The 14,879-nt window shown below is 44.7% G+C and overlaps 1 protein-coding gene and 1 long non-coding RNA gene across 4 annotated transcripts in view; one reads left to right on the forward strand and one right to left on the reverse strand.

The window, feature by feature from the left end:
* The window catches only part of TCIRG1 (T cell immune regulator 1, ATPase H+ transporting V0 subunit a3), a 200,584-nt gene that overhangs the window by 59,394 nt on the left and 126,311 nt on the right, over positions 1-14,879 (reverse strand). For all 3 annotated transcript variants that reach the window (XM_069980778.1, XM_069980776.1, XM_069980777.1), the window contains 3 exons: positions 7,067-7,157; positions 5,009-5,127; positions 4,509-4,722 (listed from right to left, as the gene is read on the reverse strand). In XM_069980778.1, coding sequence (XP_069836879.1) covers positions 4,509-4,722; positions 5,009-5,127; positions 7,067-7,157 — 424 coding nt within the window. The remainder of the gene's footprint in view (positions 1-4,508; positions 4,723-5,008; positions 5,128-7,066; positions 7,158-14,879) is intronic.
* The window catches only part of LOC138799497 (uncharacterized), a 47,204-nt gene that overhangs the window by 4,879 nt on the left and 27,446 nt on the right, over positions 1-14,879 (forward strand). The gene's annotated exons all lie outside the window — the stretch shown is intronic.

Raw genomic sequence — 14,879 nt, forward strand, 5'->3', positions numbered from 1 at the left:
GCGTTTGCAGTGCCCCAGTAGTGTCCACAGAAGAGAAACCCCCCAAAAGTCACCCCATTTTGGAAAGGGCACCCCTCAAAGAAGTCATCTTGGGGTGCAGTGAGCATTTTGACCCCACAGGTATTAGAGGAAAGGATTCAAAATTAGAAAGTAAAAATGATAAAAAAAAAAAAAAAGAATTTTTTCAATAATATGTTTGTTTAGTTTGAAATTTCTCAATTTCACGAGATACAGGAGAGAAAATGCACCGCAATTTGTAAAGCAGGTTCTCCTGAGTAAAACGGTACCTCATATGTGGGCATAAACCACTGTATGGACACGCAGCAGGGCTCAGAAGGGAAGGAGCGTCATTTTGCTGGTGCAAAACCACAGCTAGTATCGGTTATTAGAATAGCGCAGTTGCTCAAAAAATTTTTTAAAATGAGATTACAGGTAATCTGGGGTGGTGACGGGCAACCTAGGAGTGTTTACTTGCTATCTGGGGTGTTTACTGGCTATATGGGGGTGTTTACTGGCTATCTGGGGGTGGTAACGGCCAATCTGGGGTGGTAACGGCCAATCTGGGGTGGTAACGGCCAATCTGGGGTGGTAACGGCCAATCTGGGGTGGTAACGGCCAATCTGGGGTGGTAACGGCCAATCTGGGGTGGTAACGGCCAATCTGGGGTGGTAACGGCCAATCTGGGGTGGTAACGGCCAATCTGGGGTGGTAACGGCCAATCTGGGGTGGTAACGGACAATCTGGGGTGGTAACGGACAATCTGGGGTGGTAACGGACAATCTGGGGTGGTAACGGACAATCTGGGGGTGTTTACTGGCTATATGGGGTGGTAACGGATAATCTGGGGGTGTTTATTGGCTATCTGAGTTGGTGACGGGCAATCTGGGGGGGGGGCACAGGCAAACTGGGGTGGTGATGGTCAATCTGGGGGAGGAGTGACAGGCAATCTGGGGTGGGTACGGGCAATCTGGGGTGGTTACGGGCAATCTGGGGTGGTTATGGGTAGCCTGTGGCAATCTGGGGTGGTTACAGGCAATCTGGGGGTGTTTACTGGCTATCTGGGGTGGTTAGGGGTATTCTGAGCGGTTACAGGTAAACTGGAGTGGTTATGAATAATCTGGGGTGGTTACAGGTAATCTGGGGTGGTTACAGGTAATGTGGGGTGGTTACACCCCAAAAATAATTATTTTTTTTTGTCTGAATAACATGTAAAATAAATGAAACAAACATTTAGAAACAGAAGAATATGTTATGTTACTTACTGTACAATATATCAATCAGCATGTGGAGTATAATGTACAGTAAGTGCATAAACCTGGAAAAACAGCAGCAAATTGTAGATACAGGATGGAACAGCAGATCCCCATAATGCAGTAGCATAGTTCAACAGGGGAGAATAGAGAAGCAGGGCTGTTGTCAGAGGTCTGTGTGGTAACATGACAGCAATGGGGAAGGGGTGTGTTCAGCACGGACCAAACCTCCTCCCCCACCAAAGATTGCCGGCACAGGTTCTGAACAAAACCATCCTCCTCCGCCGTAACATTGCCCTTAGCCACTAGCCGAAAATGCTGCAGCACTGGCATGGTGAGATGTCAGCAGGCCGTGCTGAAGCTTATGAGCTTGGGCGATAAGAAGCACCCCGGAGGGGATGTACGCGATAATGGCCGTAGCCTGGTAGCAGCTCTGAAGCTTGGCCAACTGTAAGACGTTCCTTGCCTGGCCCACGTTTTTGATTTGGTGGTCCAACGATTTTTTTAAAATGACTAAGATCTGCCAGAGCTACTGGTGAAAGTGCGCCCATTTTCAGAAGTCTACCGTAGCGGCTGCTAGCCTCAAAAAACAGGCAGCAACGCCTACAATTGCCATAACACCGGCTCTTGTGACCACTCACTGGAATTCAACATTTTATATGCTGTCCAGGGTGTGTAAGCAGCAGAGAGCTTTGATGTAGTACCAGCTACAAAACCAACGCGTGAATCTAAATCAGCTCATGCTGATTTTGCCAACCATGATTGGCCATGGATGGCAGACATATACTAAGTCTTACACAAATTTGAAGAATACACCAAGAGGGTCAGCTGCGACTACGCCATAGTAAGCATAACCATCTCACTCCTATGCATTCTGAAAGAATCCCTTATTGCCAAAAGGGAAAATGCCTTGCACACAGAGGCCAATTGCAGGAGGAAAAGAAGGACAAGGACGTGGAGGAGGCTGTTGGCTATGCTTGCAAGTGTAGCAGTGAACCCATTGGTTCAGCATGGATGCTGGAAGGAGGTGGAGGAAGAAGAGGAGGCAATGGAGAGTGATCCTTCTGGTGGAGGCAGCAAAATGATGCCAATTCACAGTCTGGCACACATGGCTGACTTCTTGTTGGGATGCTTTTCACGGGACAAATGTGTTGTCCACATATTGGAGAGCAAACCCTACTGGATTTTTAAAATCCTCAACCCCCAGTATAAAGATACGATCTCGTCACTTATTCCGGTAGAGAAGAGAGGCAATAGATTCTCTGAATACCAAAGGGTACTGCTGCAGAACATGATGGAAATCTTCCCACCTAACGTCACTGGCGGCAGAGAGGAGACTTCCTCCCAGAGTCTGAGAACATATAGCAGGTCCACCGCCATCAGGCAAACACTCTCCAAGGTGTGGGACACTTTCATGGCACCCCCTGGGGAAACTTCCACCACTGTGGGGCCTGTTGTGAGCAGGAGGGACAAGTATAAGCAGATTGTTGTGGGAGTACCTGGCCAACCGTAACCCTGTCCTCACCAATCCCTCTGCGCCCTACACTTATTGTGTCTCCAAACCGGACACGTGTCTGTAACTGTCCCTCTACGCCTTCGAATTGCTGGCCTGCCCTGCCACCAGCGTTCTCTCAGAGAGGGTATTCAGCGCAGCCGGGGGCATTATAACCAATAAGTGCAGTCGTCTGTCAACTGGCAGTGCTGACAAAATGCTTATCAAAATGAACATTTAATCGACCCAGAGTTTGCTTCTCCAGTGGTGGAAAGCAGCAAATCATGATGTGACATGTGTGCTCAAGCTCCTTTCCTCCTCCTTCTCCTCAACCACTGTATAAATGGGCCATGGGCCATGCATATATTTTTTTCCAGGGGCTCACCTCAATGGCCATCCATAGAATTTTTTCAAGGGATCAGCTCAAGGGCCTAAAAATTTATGTTTGTTGGGCTGAGCTCAAGTTCCTAAAATTAATGTTAGTTGGGCTCACCACAAGGGCCTAAAATATAATGTTTGTTGAGCTCAGCTGAAGGGCCTAAAGAAGAATGTTTGTTCAGCTCACGTCAATGGCCTAAAAAGAATGTTTGTAGGGCTTAAGTCACTGGCCTAAATTTAATGTTTATGGTACACACCTCAACGTCATCCAAATCAATTTTTTGATGGTCTCAACTCTAATCAATTTTTCGAGGGCTCACCAAAAGGTACTCAAACTCCATTTTTGGAGGGTTCCCATGAGACCCACACCCCTTTATGTGTAATGAAGGGCATATGGAAGTGCCAGATGACTTTCACAATTTAAAGAGGACATGTCTGACCACATCAAGCACAGACACATAATGACAGTTAGCAGTGGGTGCTGTTTGATTTGCCCCCTTGCCTATGCCATCTGTAGTTGCCAAAGGCAATGTGGTTTCAAAGAGTGCATGAAAATGTTACTCTTGCTTAAAATTTTTCCGTCCATGCAAATGTAGAGGAAAGGTGGTTTCCTGTTTTTTTCCAGTTTACATAGAGGTTATATTGTGTTTGGAGTGTATTGTTCACAGACTGTGATAGTAGCATTATACTGAGAAGAAAAACACAGGCACTCATGTGCACAAAACAGGAGTATGTTTGCGTATTGGGTAAAGCAAAAACGCACTCACCTAGTGGAGTTGTACTAAGGGCACAACACCTAGAATCATCTGTAGAAAAACCAATGAATGGTCTCCTGGAGTTGCTGCCACTGATCGCAACTGAATAAAAAACAGCCGGTAACGATAAATTGGACAAAGAAGAAAAAAAAAATTCTAGTATCTAGTGCAATAAATGTTTCCTTTTATTCTCTGGAGAAGCACCTGATACAAGATCCCTTTTTTTTTTTCCTCTTTGTCCAATAGTGTTGTAATAATGCGACTTGGGAGTGTTAGATTCACCCAAGCATGCTTCACGTGCTGTCCCAGTTGCATTCCAGAGGTGTGTGCATCAATTTCTGAGGTGTCATAGTGGATTTGGAAGCCTAAATTCAACCACTTGGAGTTCACCAAGTCACCAAGTCAAACATCGTGGTCCGTTTGAATCATATTTTAAGCTTTCAAATATTTCACTACTCGCTCATCTCTACTTTATATGACATGCCAAAAGTTTTGTGAAACACTCACAATTTAATTATGAAATGGTCTCTGAACCCCAGCAGATGGCCTACGATCTAGAATTTTCACCATTTACAATACCATGGAAGGTACTGTATATGTCAATCCCCATATAGTGGTGTAGATTAAACTCACTTGTCCATGGTACAGATCTCTGTTAGCATCATTCTTGGTGAACAGGAACATGTCAATAAAGTGAATGAGAAGACTTGGTGCAGTCTGTGCCTGTCTTACATCAAAGGCAAACCATTTATAGAAAATCATGAATACTAAATATCCAAAGAGACAAATAAGGAACAAGAGCTCAGGAATAGTCACCACAAGAATGCGATACTTCTGTTTGAAGTGACTGTAAAAGACCAGATAAAACATGATAAAGGATCTTCAAATGTTTTAGCATTACATGACTATGTGATGTATGTGTATGTATGTCTAAGTCTCAAATGTTAACCAAAAGGACTATGTGGAGAAACACTGGAAACTATTATTTGCATGTGACCTATCAGTCATGTTTTTATCCACAAATCAAGTACCACTAAAATGTGGATTCAATGACCCAAGACCATGATGCCATAATGCAGACACGCCATAAAACTACAGTGACAGGTGTAGACTAACTTTGTAGCAATGCTTACATGTAGTTAAAGATGCTTAGGAAAACTCCAAAGGACATGTGGCAAACCCCTAAAATAACAGACATTTTCATTTTAAAGGAATTTAGGAATGTGAGGCGATTTGAGGCAAGGCTCCAAATCTGAAAAGAAAGAAAAACATTATTAGGTACATATGAAAATTTTAAAATGATCCTTTTAACAGGTGAACTTGAAAGTCATTTATCGCTCAGTCCAAAATTAGATAGAAGTATTTTATAGACCCTTTTACTGAAAAGTATTTGCTCATATAGGAAAATCCAATATATAGAGAGAAGTCCGGCAAACTTTTTTTAAATTAAAGTATGGTATTGCCCCCCAAAAGTTATACAAATCACCAATATATACTTATTATGGTAAATGCACACAAAGTGCTTTTTTCCCTGCACTTACTACTGCATCAAGGCTTCACTTCCTGGATAACATAGGGATGTCACGACCCAACTCCCAGAGCTGTGCGGGCTGTGGCTGCTAGAGAGGATGATAGCAGAGGGATGCTCAGTGTTCCTCCAATGCCCTGTGTCCAATGCACAGATCTGGGAGTCGGCTTGTGGCATTACCATTTTATTCTATTGATGCAGTAGTAAGTGCAAGGAAAAAAAAGCACTTCATGTGCATTTTCAGTAATATGTGTATATTAGTAATTTGTATAACTTTTTGGGGGCAATACAATACTTTAATAAAAAATTTCGCCAGGCTTCTTCTTTAAACTAAGACTACAGTGTGATTTAGGCCACACGCAAATAGTTGTTGCGCAACCAAAATTCTCTGTTTCACACTGCGGTCATCATGCTGCATCATATTTAAAGAGGACCTGTCAGCCCCCTATAGTAACCTGATCGCGCTCCTGAGATGAGTCCGATGCCCATAGAGAACGAATAGCGAGTCCGACGCTCCATTCATTCTCTATGAGCGACGGACTCATCTCCGGAGCACGCGCCGGGCTTCGGGCGCTGAAATCAGGTATGTATAGGGGGCTCTAGCAGGGGGTCGGGAGCCTGTCAGCCCGGCATGGGGGGTGACAGGTTCCCTTTAAGGTACAGAGTAGTGAATAGGGCCACAATGCGACCCACAAGTGGCCACAAACTGACCACTGCAAGAAATCCAAGATAGCCTGCTGCTGCTTGAGATTCGAAACATAAATTTACTCATCAAATATGCACAAGCCAAAAAGACAGAAATGGCTGCACATCGCACCCTGTGGCCCTCCTTCTCTGCTTGCGCACGTTTTGCGGGGATTGTGGTCGCTGACCGGCACAGTGATGTTGTTTGGTTAGGGACTCATGTGTATCAGAAGACCTGCACGTGGTACATGAGGCAATATGGTTTGGCCAAATTATATACTAACTTCTGATGTTGGTTTTAAATGTAGCTGAATAAGCTTTCGTGTCAGCCATGGGTGCGATGTGCAGCCATTTCTGTCTTTTTGGCTTGTGCATAAATATACTCATCTGTACTCTGCTTTATCTAGCTCTAGAGATCAAGTAGATAAAAGGTCGGCACTATTTACCATACAGCACATAGGATATATAACCAGCGGTATTCAGTCCTATTCTGCTGAGCTCCCAGGTGTAGACATAGAACATGGAGAATAGCGATGCAGACAGACAGAAATCGGGGGAACATGCCTGCCCATTCATCCCCCCTCCCTACCCTACACAAGCTGACTATTGAATAAAGTCAGTCCAAGCATCTACTGTTGAGTGCTTGGTGTCTGTCCGTCTGCAACACCCACCCAAAACAAACAAAAGCCACCGGGATTGCTCCAAACTTTTCATTCAAGCAGCACAATTGTCCATTGTTGGGCATCAGTGACAATATAGATTTTTCTACAGTTAAGTGGATATTAAGGCAGCTCTGTCAGGTCCCACATGCTACCTCTTCCTAAATGCAAACATCTGTCATTCAGCTCTAATTTTTTTTTAGTATTGTGCCAATACTATTATTTAAACAAATATTGATAAAACAACATTCCAAAGTCTGAACAACTGTAACAATAAAAACAATGGTTACACACGTATAGCCACAAGGAAGTTGTCTTACCGGATCAATGCCAAAAGGGTATACTGCTGTAAAGACTCCGGTAATATTGGGATCCAATGGAGCAGGTATGGAGGTATTCAAGAAATCTGGTCTGTGATATAGAGAGATTTGGTTACAATATGTAGCTCACAAACTTGGCAAAGTATTATATAGGAAAAAAGTAACTTGTCCTCAAGGTCTTGTCACAAAAGTTTAAGTGTAGTATGAATGGAATCTACTGTCATTTGTTTTTCTTTTTGTAGATACAATAAATTAAAGGTTTAAAAAAAATTAAAATGATTAATTATAGGATGAAATTACTTGTAATGTTTACCATAAAAATTACGTCCTTAGATTCAAACTTCAATGTAAATCAAACTTGCACATAAGATTATGTCCTTTCATTGATAATTCCAAAATGTAAATGTTTAGTCCATAAGAAGTTATAACAACCACTTTTTATCTTACAGAAAGTTTATATACAGTGATGACTTGAATTATGAGCATAATTCATGCCGGGACCATGCTTGTAATCCAAACCACTTTTAAATCCAAGCAAATTTTACCATAAGAAATCATTGAAATGCAGACAAAAGGTTCCACACTGAAAAAATTATGTTTTTTTATTCTAAATAACATTTAAAACAAATGAAACAAACATTTAGAAACAGCTGAATGTCATATTATAAGTTACTGTACAGTATAGTATAGCAATCAGCATGTGGAGCATGTATAGTAAGTGCATAAACTTGAAAAAACAGCAGCAGTTTGTAGATACAGGATAGTACAAAAGGCTACAATAGAGAAGCAGGGCCGCTGTTAGAGATCTGTGTGGTCACATGATCACAATGGGGAAGGGGTGTGTGATCATTAAGGACCAATCAGGAAGTGGAGTCACAGAGCTGTGCAGGAGGACAGTGACAAACTTTTCTCTATAGCAGTGTGAATGGCTGAGTGTAAGTGCAGACACATTATAGCAGGAATGGAGAGGATGGGAAACCAGGGCTGAAAGACACTGCAGGCAGCATGAAGCAGGGCATATGTGGGCAAATACATGCAGCACACCCTTTTTTTTTTGGGGGGGGGGGGGTACAGCTACAGCCACAGTCCTGTCCCCTGATGCAGACCCCAGCCTCAAGTGGATCTGCCATGATTTGTAAGGAGACTTTCTGGGTCAGACTACAGTGCTGTCGACCACCCTATGCAGACCTTTCCCCTCCTAATTACAAAGCTCCTGTGCTGCCAGGACAGTATAAACCCCCCACAAGTGACCCCATTATGGAAACTACACCCCATAAGGAATCTAACAAGGGGTGAAGTGAGCATATGGACCCCACTGGTGACTGGCACATATGTAGAACATGTGGTGTGAAAATAAAAATTACAAATTTTTTCATTTTCACGGCACAAATGTGTCCGTCACCAGGGGGCCATATCCCCGCTGCCCCCCTTGTTAGATTCCTTATGGGGTGTAGTTTCCAGAATGGGGTCACTTGTGGGGGGTTTCTACTGTCCTGGCAGCACAGAGGCTTTGTAATTGCATCATGGCATCCTCTAATGGGAATGGCGGCCATACCTATTTAGCTGGGGAAAAGGGACAATTTTAATTTATTTTTGGGTATTAGGCCAATTATTAGTTTATAAGGTTGAAAAGGACAGGTGTCCATCAAATTCAACCTGTGTTGATCCAGAGGAAGGCAAAAAAAACCCTCGTGAGGCAGACGACAGTAGCCTCGTCACAGGGAAAAAATTCCTTCCCGACTCCATAGTGGCAATCAGAATAATCCCCAGATCAACGTGACCCCTGAAATAGGAATAAGGGACAGAATTTAGAATATGTGGAACTCCAATGAGGTGTGGTACGCCTTGAAGCTATCCAGTATGCAGAGGCCGGGGCGATCAGGACAGGTGTCACACTAGAAAATGGTGTCCTTCCTGATCCCCCTGTTACGCCACACTCTGCACTTCTTCTGGGGTCTCCTGTTTTCCAGTGTGCGGGACGTCACCTGGAAAATGTTGTCCTGGTGTGATAAGGGGTCCTTCATATCCAGAAGCGCTGGGTCCGCTCCATGGCTGCTAAATATTAGGGCTCTATTACTGCTTCTGATATGTTCGGATCGTGCTGCAAGCTACAGTAGCTCGGGCAGCGAGGGACCGGAAGAGGGGGTGCTGGTATAAAAGTTATCCCTGTACAGGTGGTAACCTTTATCCAGCAGTGGGAAGATCAGTTCCTAAACGATCTCCCCAATAACTTGGAGGATGGAGGGGGCATCTGGGGGCTGGATTTGGGTGCCCCTTCCTTCATACACTCTAAGGGGACATGCACACTGCGGAATGGCGACCGATAACCCTTCGTGCATTCTGCAGCTGGAACCTGACGGCGGACTGATGGAGGCGCACGTCTCCGCACATGTCATAGACTCCATTCTATGCACGGGCGGATCCCGCCCTCTGTCCAAAGAATGAACGTGTTCATTCTTTGGACGGACGGAATCCGCCCGGGCATAGAATGGAGTCTATGACAGGGGTGGAGACGCGCCTGCATCAGTCCGCCGGCGGGTGCCAGCTGCGGAATGCACAAAGGGTTATCCTTCGCCACGTACCCTAAATCTGTAAGCGTACCCTGACAGAGTTTGGAGAATTTCACGCCATACCGTCATCTCTTATTGGGACTGTACTGGCGGAAAAGACGTGTCTGGGGGGCAGCGTACGCTACGCTACCCCCAGACACGTCACTGGATGATGAGGACGATTAGGATGAATCGAGGAAAGAAGGATCCCCCCATTCATCCTCACTGGCTGTTTCGGTGTCGGAGGCAATAATAACGTATGCTTCCAACGCCGAAAACACCCTGGGGGCCATCGTTATATGGGGATTGGTATATGGGGTATGTAAATGTGTAGTGGTGTAGTGTAAAACTATTTTGTGTAGTGTAGTGTTTTTTACATTTTTTTTTTAACAGTAAGGAAAAAAAAAAACCTACGCCAAGAAAGGAGCTGCTGATAAATGCCTTACGTGCGGCACTTATCAGCAGACAGTGGCGGTAGGATAGAGGGGGAAAAAACGCCCCTACGCCAAAAAGGAGGAGTTGCTGATCAGCGGCGCACTTATGTGCGATGCTGATCAGGGCTCAGCGGCGTTAGGGCGCATAAAAAGAAAAAAAAATATTTTTTTTTTAACCCTAAGAGCCGAAAATTACCGAGGATTTCCGAAGACCCGAACGAACCCGGAAGAAGTGCCGACCGAAGACACGAGGATGCGCGGACCGCTGAACGTCGCTCCGGACGCCGGGATCAGGTGAGTATAGTGCACCTACACTACACACACCTGTTCTGCACCCCTCAGCTACCTAGCTGAGGGGTGCAGAACCCGGCAACACTGCTTTTTTTTTACAATTTAATCGCCGTGATGGGCTGGCCGTTACCGGCGATCGTGGGGGTGGCACCGGACAGCACCAATCGCCATTGCTTTCCGGGTCACCGATGAGCCAGAAAGCTAAATTAAGCTGCTATATGCTGATCTGTATTGATCACCCCCCGTGCCGACAAGCAGGGATGGCCTGCTATCGGGGAAACATCGGTCGTAAATGTACGTCCGTTTGCGCTAAGTACCAGGAAGCGGGGGCGTACATTTACGCCCGATGTCGTTAAGGGGTTAAATCAAATACATTATGACCACACTTATAAAAGTGTCATGCTATGGATGTCTCACCAAACTCACTTTGTTCTTTCCTTTCTTTTGCCTCACTATATTTCCTGATTGCAGATTTGTGCTCATTCAAATGGATTTTTATCTGTGTGCTAGTCTGTCCCACATACCTTTAGTGGGATGATGTATTTCACTATCCTTTACAATGTTGTTACAATTCATACATGCAAATGTACCCTTTCTGGTAGCCGAAATGAAATTCTGTCTCCTGACCTTCCTTTTCTGAATGTCACTCCTGATGAGTTTGTTGGCCAAACACTTGTTCTTTCTATAGCCGAAAACAGGCCTCTCTATGAATAACAAAATTTAGGATCGCTCCTTAGCAGTTCCCAGTGTTTCAACACAGTATTTTTGGGCTAAAAATACCATGTCATAAGTCAAAATGCACATCAGTTTAGTTTCCTTTCTGACATTTTTCCTTTTTCTCATTTCTCTCCTGTCCATCCTGTTAACATAATTCTTCACCTTTTCTACCTTGTACTTTTTACATCCCCTTTCTTGGAACTTCTTTGCAATTTTAGCAGTATTTCTATGATATTCAACCACAGTACTAGATAAACTGTTTGCTCTAATAAATTGAGATTAGGGCATCGCTCCCCTTTTCTGACGTCCATACCCAGAAACACACTAATTTAACTAGGTATAAAGATAGGCAGAATCCCAAGCTCACTTTATAATTTAAACTATCCCCCCCCTTATCAAGAAAATTGGGAATGAATTAGATGGATGGATGACCTTTCCTCTGTCGCTTTTGGGCAAAATACACCTCATCAAAATCATGAGCTTCCCGAAGTTGCTATATTCTATTCAGACAATACCTATGCTAGTAAAGCACACAGATATAAATAAAATCACTACTCTCTTCAGTATCAGTCATCACGCCTGCTGGAGGTTCCGCCCCTCTGGCTCGCAAGGTGGAGCCCAAAGAGAAAGGAGGGCAGCTCCCTGCAGCCACACAGCCCGGATTAGATGAGTAAAATTTTCTTTTTTGGTGCACAGCAGGTGGGGGCATTTATACTGAAGGGGGCAGCATGGGGGAGATTATTACTAGGGGCAGGCAGGGGGGCATTTATACTGAGGGGGGCAACATGCGGGAAATTATTACTAGGGGCGGGAAGGGGGCATTTATACTGGGGGGGGGGGCAACATGAGGAACATTATTACCAGGGGGACAGCATGCAGGGAGGCATTTATACAGATGGGCACAGCATGAGGGACATTATTACTAGAGGCAGAGCAGGGAGGGGGGCATTTATGCTGAGGGAAAAAGCATAAGGGGCATTATTATGATGAAAGGCACACTAGGGGGTATATTATTACTATATGATGGGCACAACAGTTGGCATTATTACTATGTGGGGGAACAGCATGGGGCATTATTAAATGTGTGGTGCCTAAGATGTCTGTCTGGCAGGTTCTGAAGAGATGAATTGTAGCTTGAAGAAATAGTCACGGTGGTCTGGACCGGATGGAGAGGGAAAGGGAAAGTAAGGTCTCGGATCAAAGAAGATGTCACCTGTGTCATTAAAGGGTTTTTTTTATATTGTGTAGAACATTATTTAGTAGGGGTGCCCCAAGCTAAATTTTTTTTTATAAGGGGTGCCCTGAGGTGGAAAAGGTTGGGAAGCACTGCTTTATAACCTAGCAGTGCTATTCAGACACCCAAGGGATTTGATTCTGAGCACTAGTCATTTTTCCAATCTGCAACTAGAGTCCAAATTAGCATCCCCTTGGGCTTTACCTGCCCTTCTGCATGACAAACATGCTGAGAGCCCGCCACCGTACAAATATTCTTTTCAGAGACACAATGGCGGCTTGAAAAAATGTCCGTAAAATGTACAAACTGCCACACAGTAGGTCAAAATTCTTTGTGCTGTGGCACAAAACAGCCTTCCCTCAGAGACACCAAAACCCACTTTTTAAATTGTGGAAGTCTAAGCACATAAATACCTTAGCAGACCTACTAGATCCTTCAGACGGTAACTACTGATCCTGGGATTAGGTCTCACGAAACTATCACCTACTCACAAACCAGAAATGGCAATACCTACAGTTATAGTAAAGTAAGAGTTAAAACACTTCCAGGAGTGAAAAAGGCAGGAAAATTTGATCACCTGATGGAATCAGCAGATACTTATTTCTCGTTATCACAACTATATCGTAAACTTTCTGAGGTGCAGTCAGAGGGTCTATCCGATAAAGTCTTGAGACACTGGGTGGGGGTTCTACCTGACGACAATCTGAAGTTCAAACTATTAAAAGGGCTGGCGTTTGTAAGTTTAGCTACCCTGAACGAACGCCTAAGGGAAACGCACCTAAAAATTCTGCACAAGGCGATATATGCCTTTAATTTTAAGCAAAGGACACCATCAGATTCCTATATGGAACACTCCCCAAAATGCAAAACCCCTGCAATGGACCTTTTCCATTGCCTTTGGACTTGCCCAGCGACTGAAGCTTATTGGGGACTCGTAAAAGACCTGATTACCACTATATTTGGCAAGGAATTACTCCTGTAAGGACACGTTACATTGGGAAAGATGTCACTTAAGACAAAGGACATATCCACCAACAGCTTCTTTGTGAAGTGGTGCAAGGTCATAGGGTGCAGTCTGAGATCTGAGGAGAGAGGAAGTCTTATGAAATACTTCAAACTCACTATTGCACAGAAGATATTAAGGGAACCCTAGAAGCTTTAACAAGAGTCTGATGCCTCTCTTAAGTTTGTCTTTTTTGACAGGGGAAGGGACCGAACCGTTACAAATCTGGTTAAAATAACAACGGCAACGCAAAATTGTCCTTTTTTCACAGAATAGACCAGGATACAAGGGATTACTATAGTGCTTGAAAAGCACTATATTGTAATCCGTATTCTTCTTCTTCTTCCAGCTATTTTTCTGCGCGTAATACAGCCCGAACCGCTTTGCGCTCACACTCCGTTCAAACTGAGTTTTGAAGCCCTCGGCGGTGTGAGGTGTGCTATCTATTTTTCGTTTCGATCGGATGTCGTTTTTAAGAAATTTACGTTTAAAGACCCCGAATTTCCCATAGAAAATAATGGCCCATTGCAAATAATGGCCACACTCTAACCACTAACAGCCAATCACAGCACATATGCAAATAGCTGAAATATAGCAGCCAATAGGAACTATAAGGTCTTGTCAGTCAATGTATCACACCATCCACAGTCACATGTCCACTATTGGCCAATAGAAGATGTAATATATGGAAGGTCCTTAACGATTTTGTCTCACGGACATAAGTAAGATTGTCATGGTAACCGAGCAATGATCTTTACCATTATAAGTAGCAGAGGTCAGTCGTAAAATAGCAGAGCTGAGGCAGCCATGTAGCAGGGACGGTACCCAAGCCGCTCTTAAAGGGACGGTACCCAAGCCGCTCTTGAAGGGACGGTACCCAAGCAGCTCTTGAAGGGACGGTACCCAAGCAGCTCTTGAAGGGACGGTACCCAAGCCGCTCTTAAAGGGACGGTAACCAAGTTGCTCTTAAGTCCCCGGGTCCCTTTAAGAGCGACCCGGGTCCCTTTAAGAGCGACCCGGGTCCCTTTAAGAGCGACCCGGGTCCCTTTAAGAGCGACCCGGGTCCCTTTAAGAGCGACCCGGGTCCCTTTAAGAGCGACCCGGGTCCCTTTAAGAGCGACCCGGGTCCCTTTAAGAGCGACCCGGGTCCCTTTAAGAGCGACCCGGGTCCCTTTAAGAGCGACCCGGGTCCCTTTAAGAGCGACCCGGGTCCCTTTAAGAGCGACCCGGGTCCCTTTAAGAGCAAAATATGTCCCTTTAACAGCGACCTGGGTCCCTATAAGAGCAAAATATGTCCCTTTAAGAGCAAAATGGGTCCTTTTAAGAGCGACCTGGGTCCCTTTAAGAGCAACCTGGGTCCCTTTAAGAGCGACCTGGGTCCCTTTAAGAGCGACCTGGGTCCCTTTAAGAGCGACCTGGGTCCCTTTAAGAGCGACCTGGGTCCCTTTAAGAGCGACCTGGGTCCCTTTAACCCCTTAACCCCTTCGTGCTGCAGCTAGTTTGGGCCTTAATGACCAGGCTAATTTTTCAAAATCTGACCTGTCTCACTTTATGCTCTTATAGCTCAGTGATGCTTTAACGTATG

The sequence above is a fragment of the Dendropsophus ebraccatus genome, chromosome 8 (genome assembly GCF_027789765.1).
Source record: "Dendropsophus ebraccatus isolate aDenEbr1 chromosome 8, aDenEbr1.pat, whole genome shotgun sequence".
Classification (NCBI taxonomy): domain Eukaryota; kingdom Metazoa; phylum Chordata; class Amphibia; order Anura; family Hylidae; genus Dendropsophus; species Dendropsophus ebraccatus.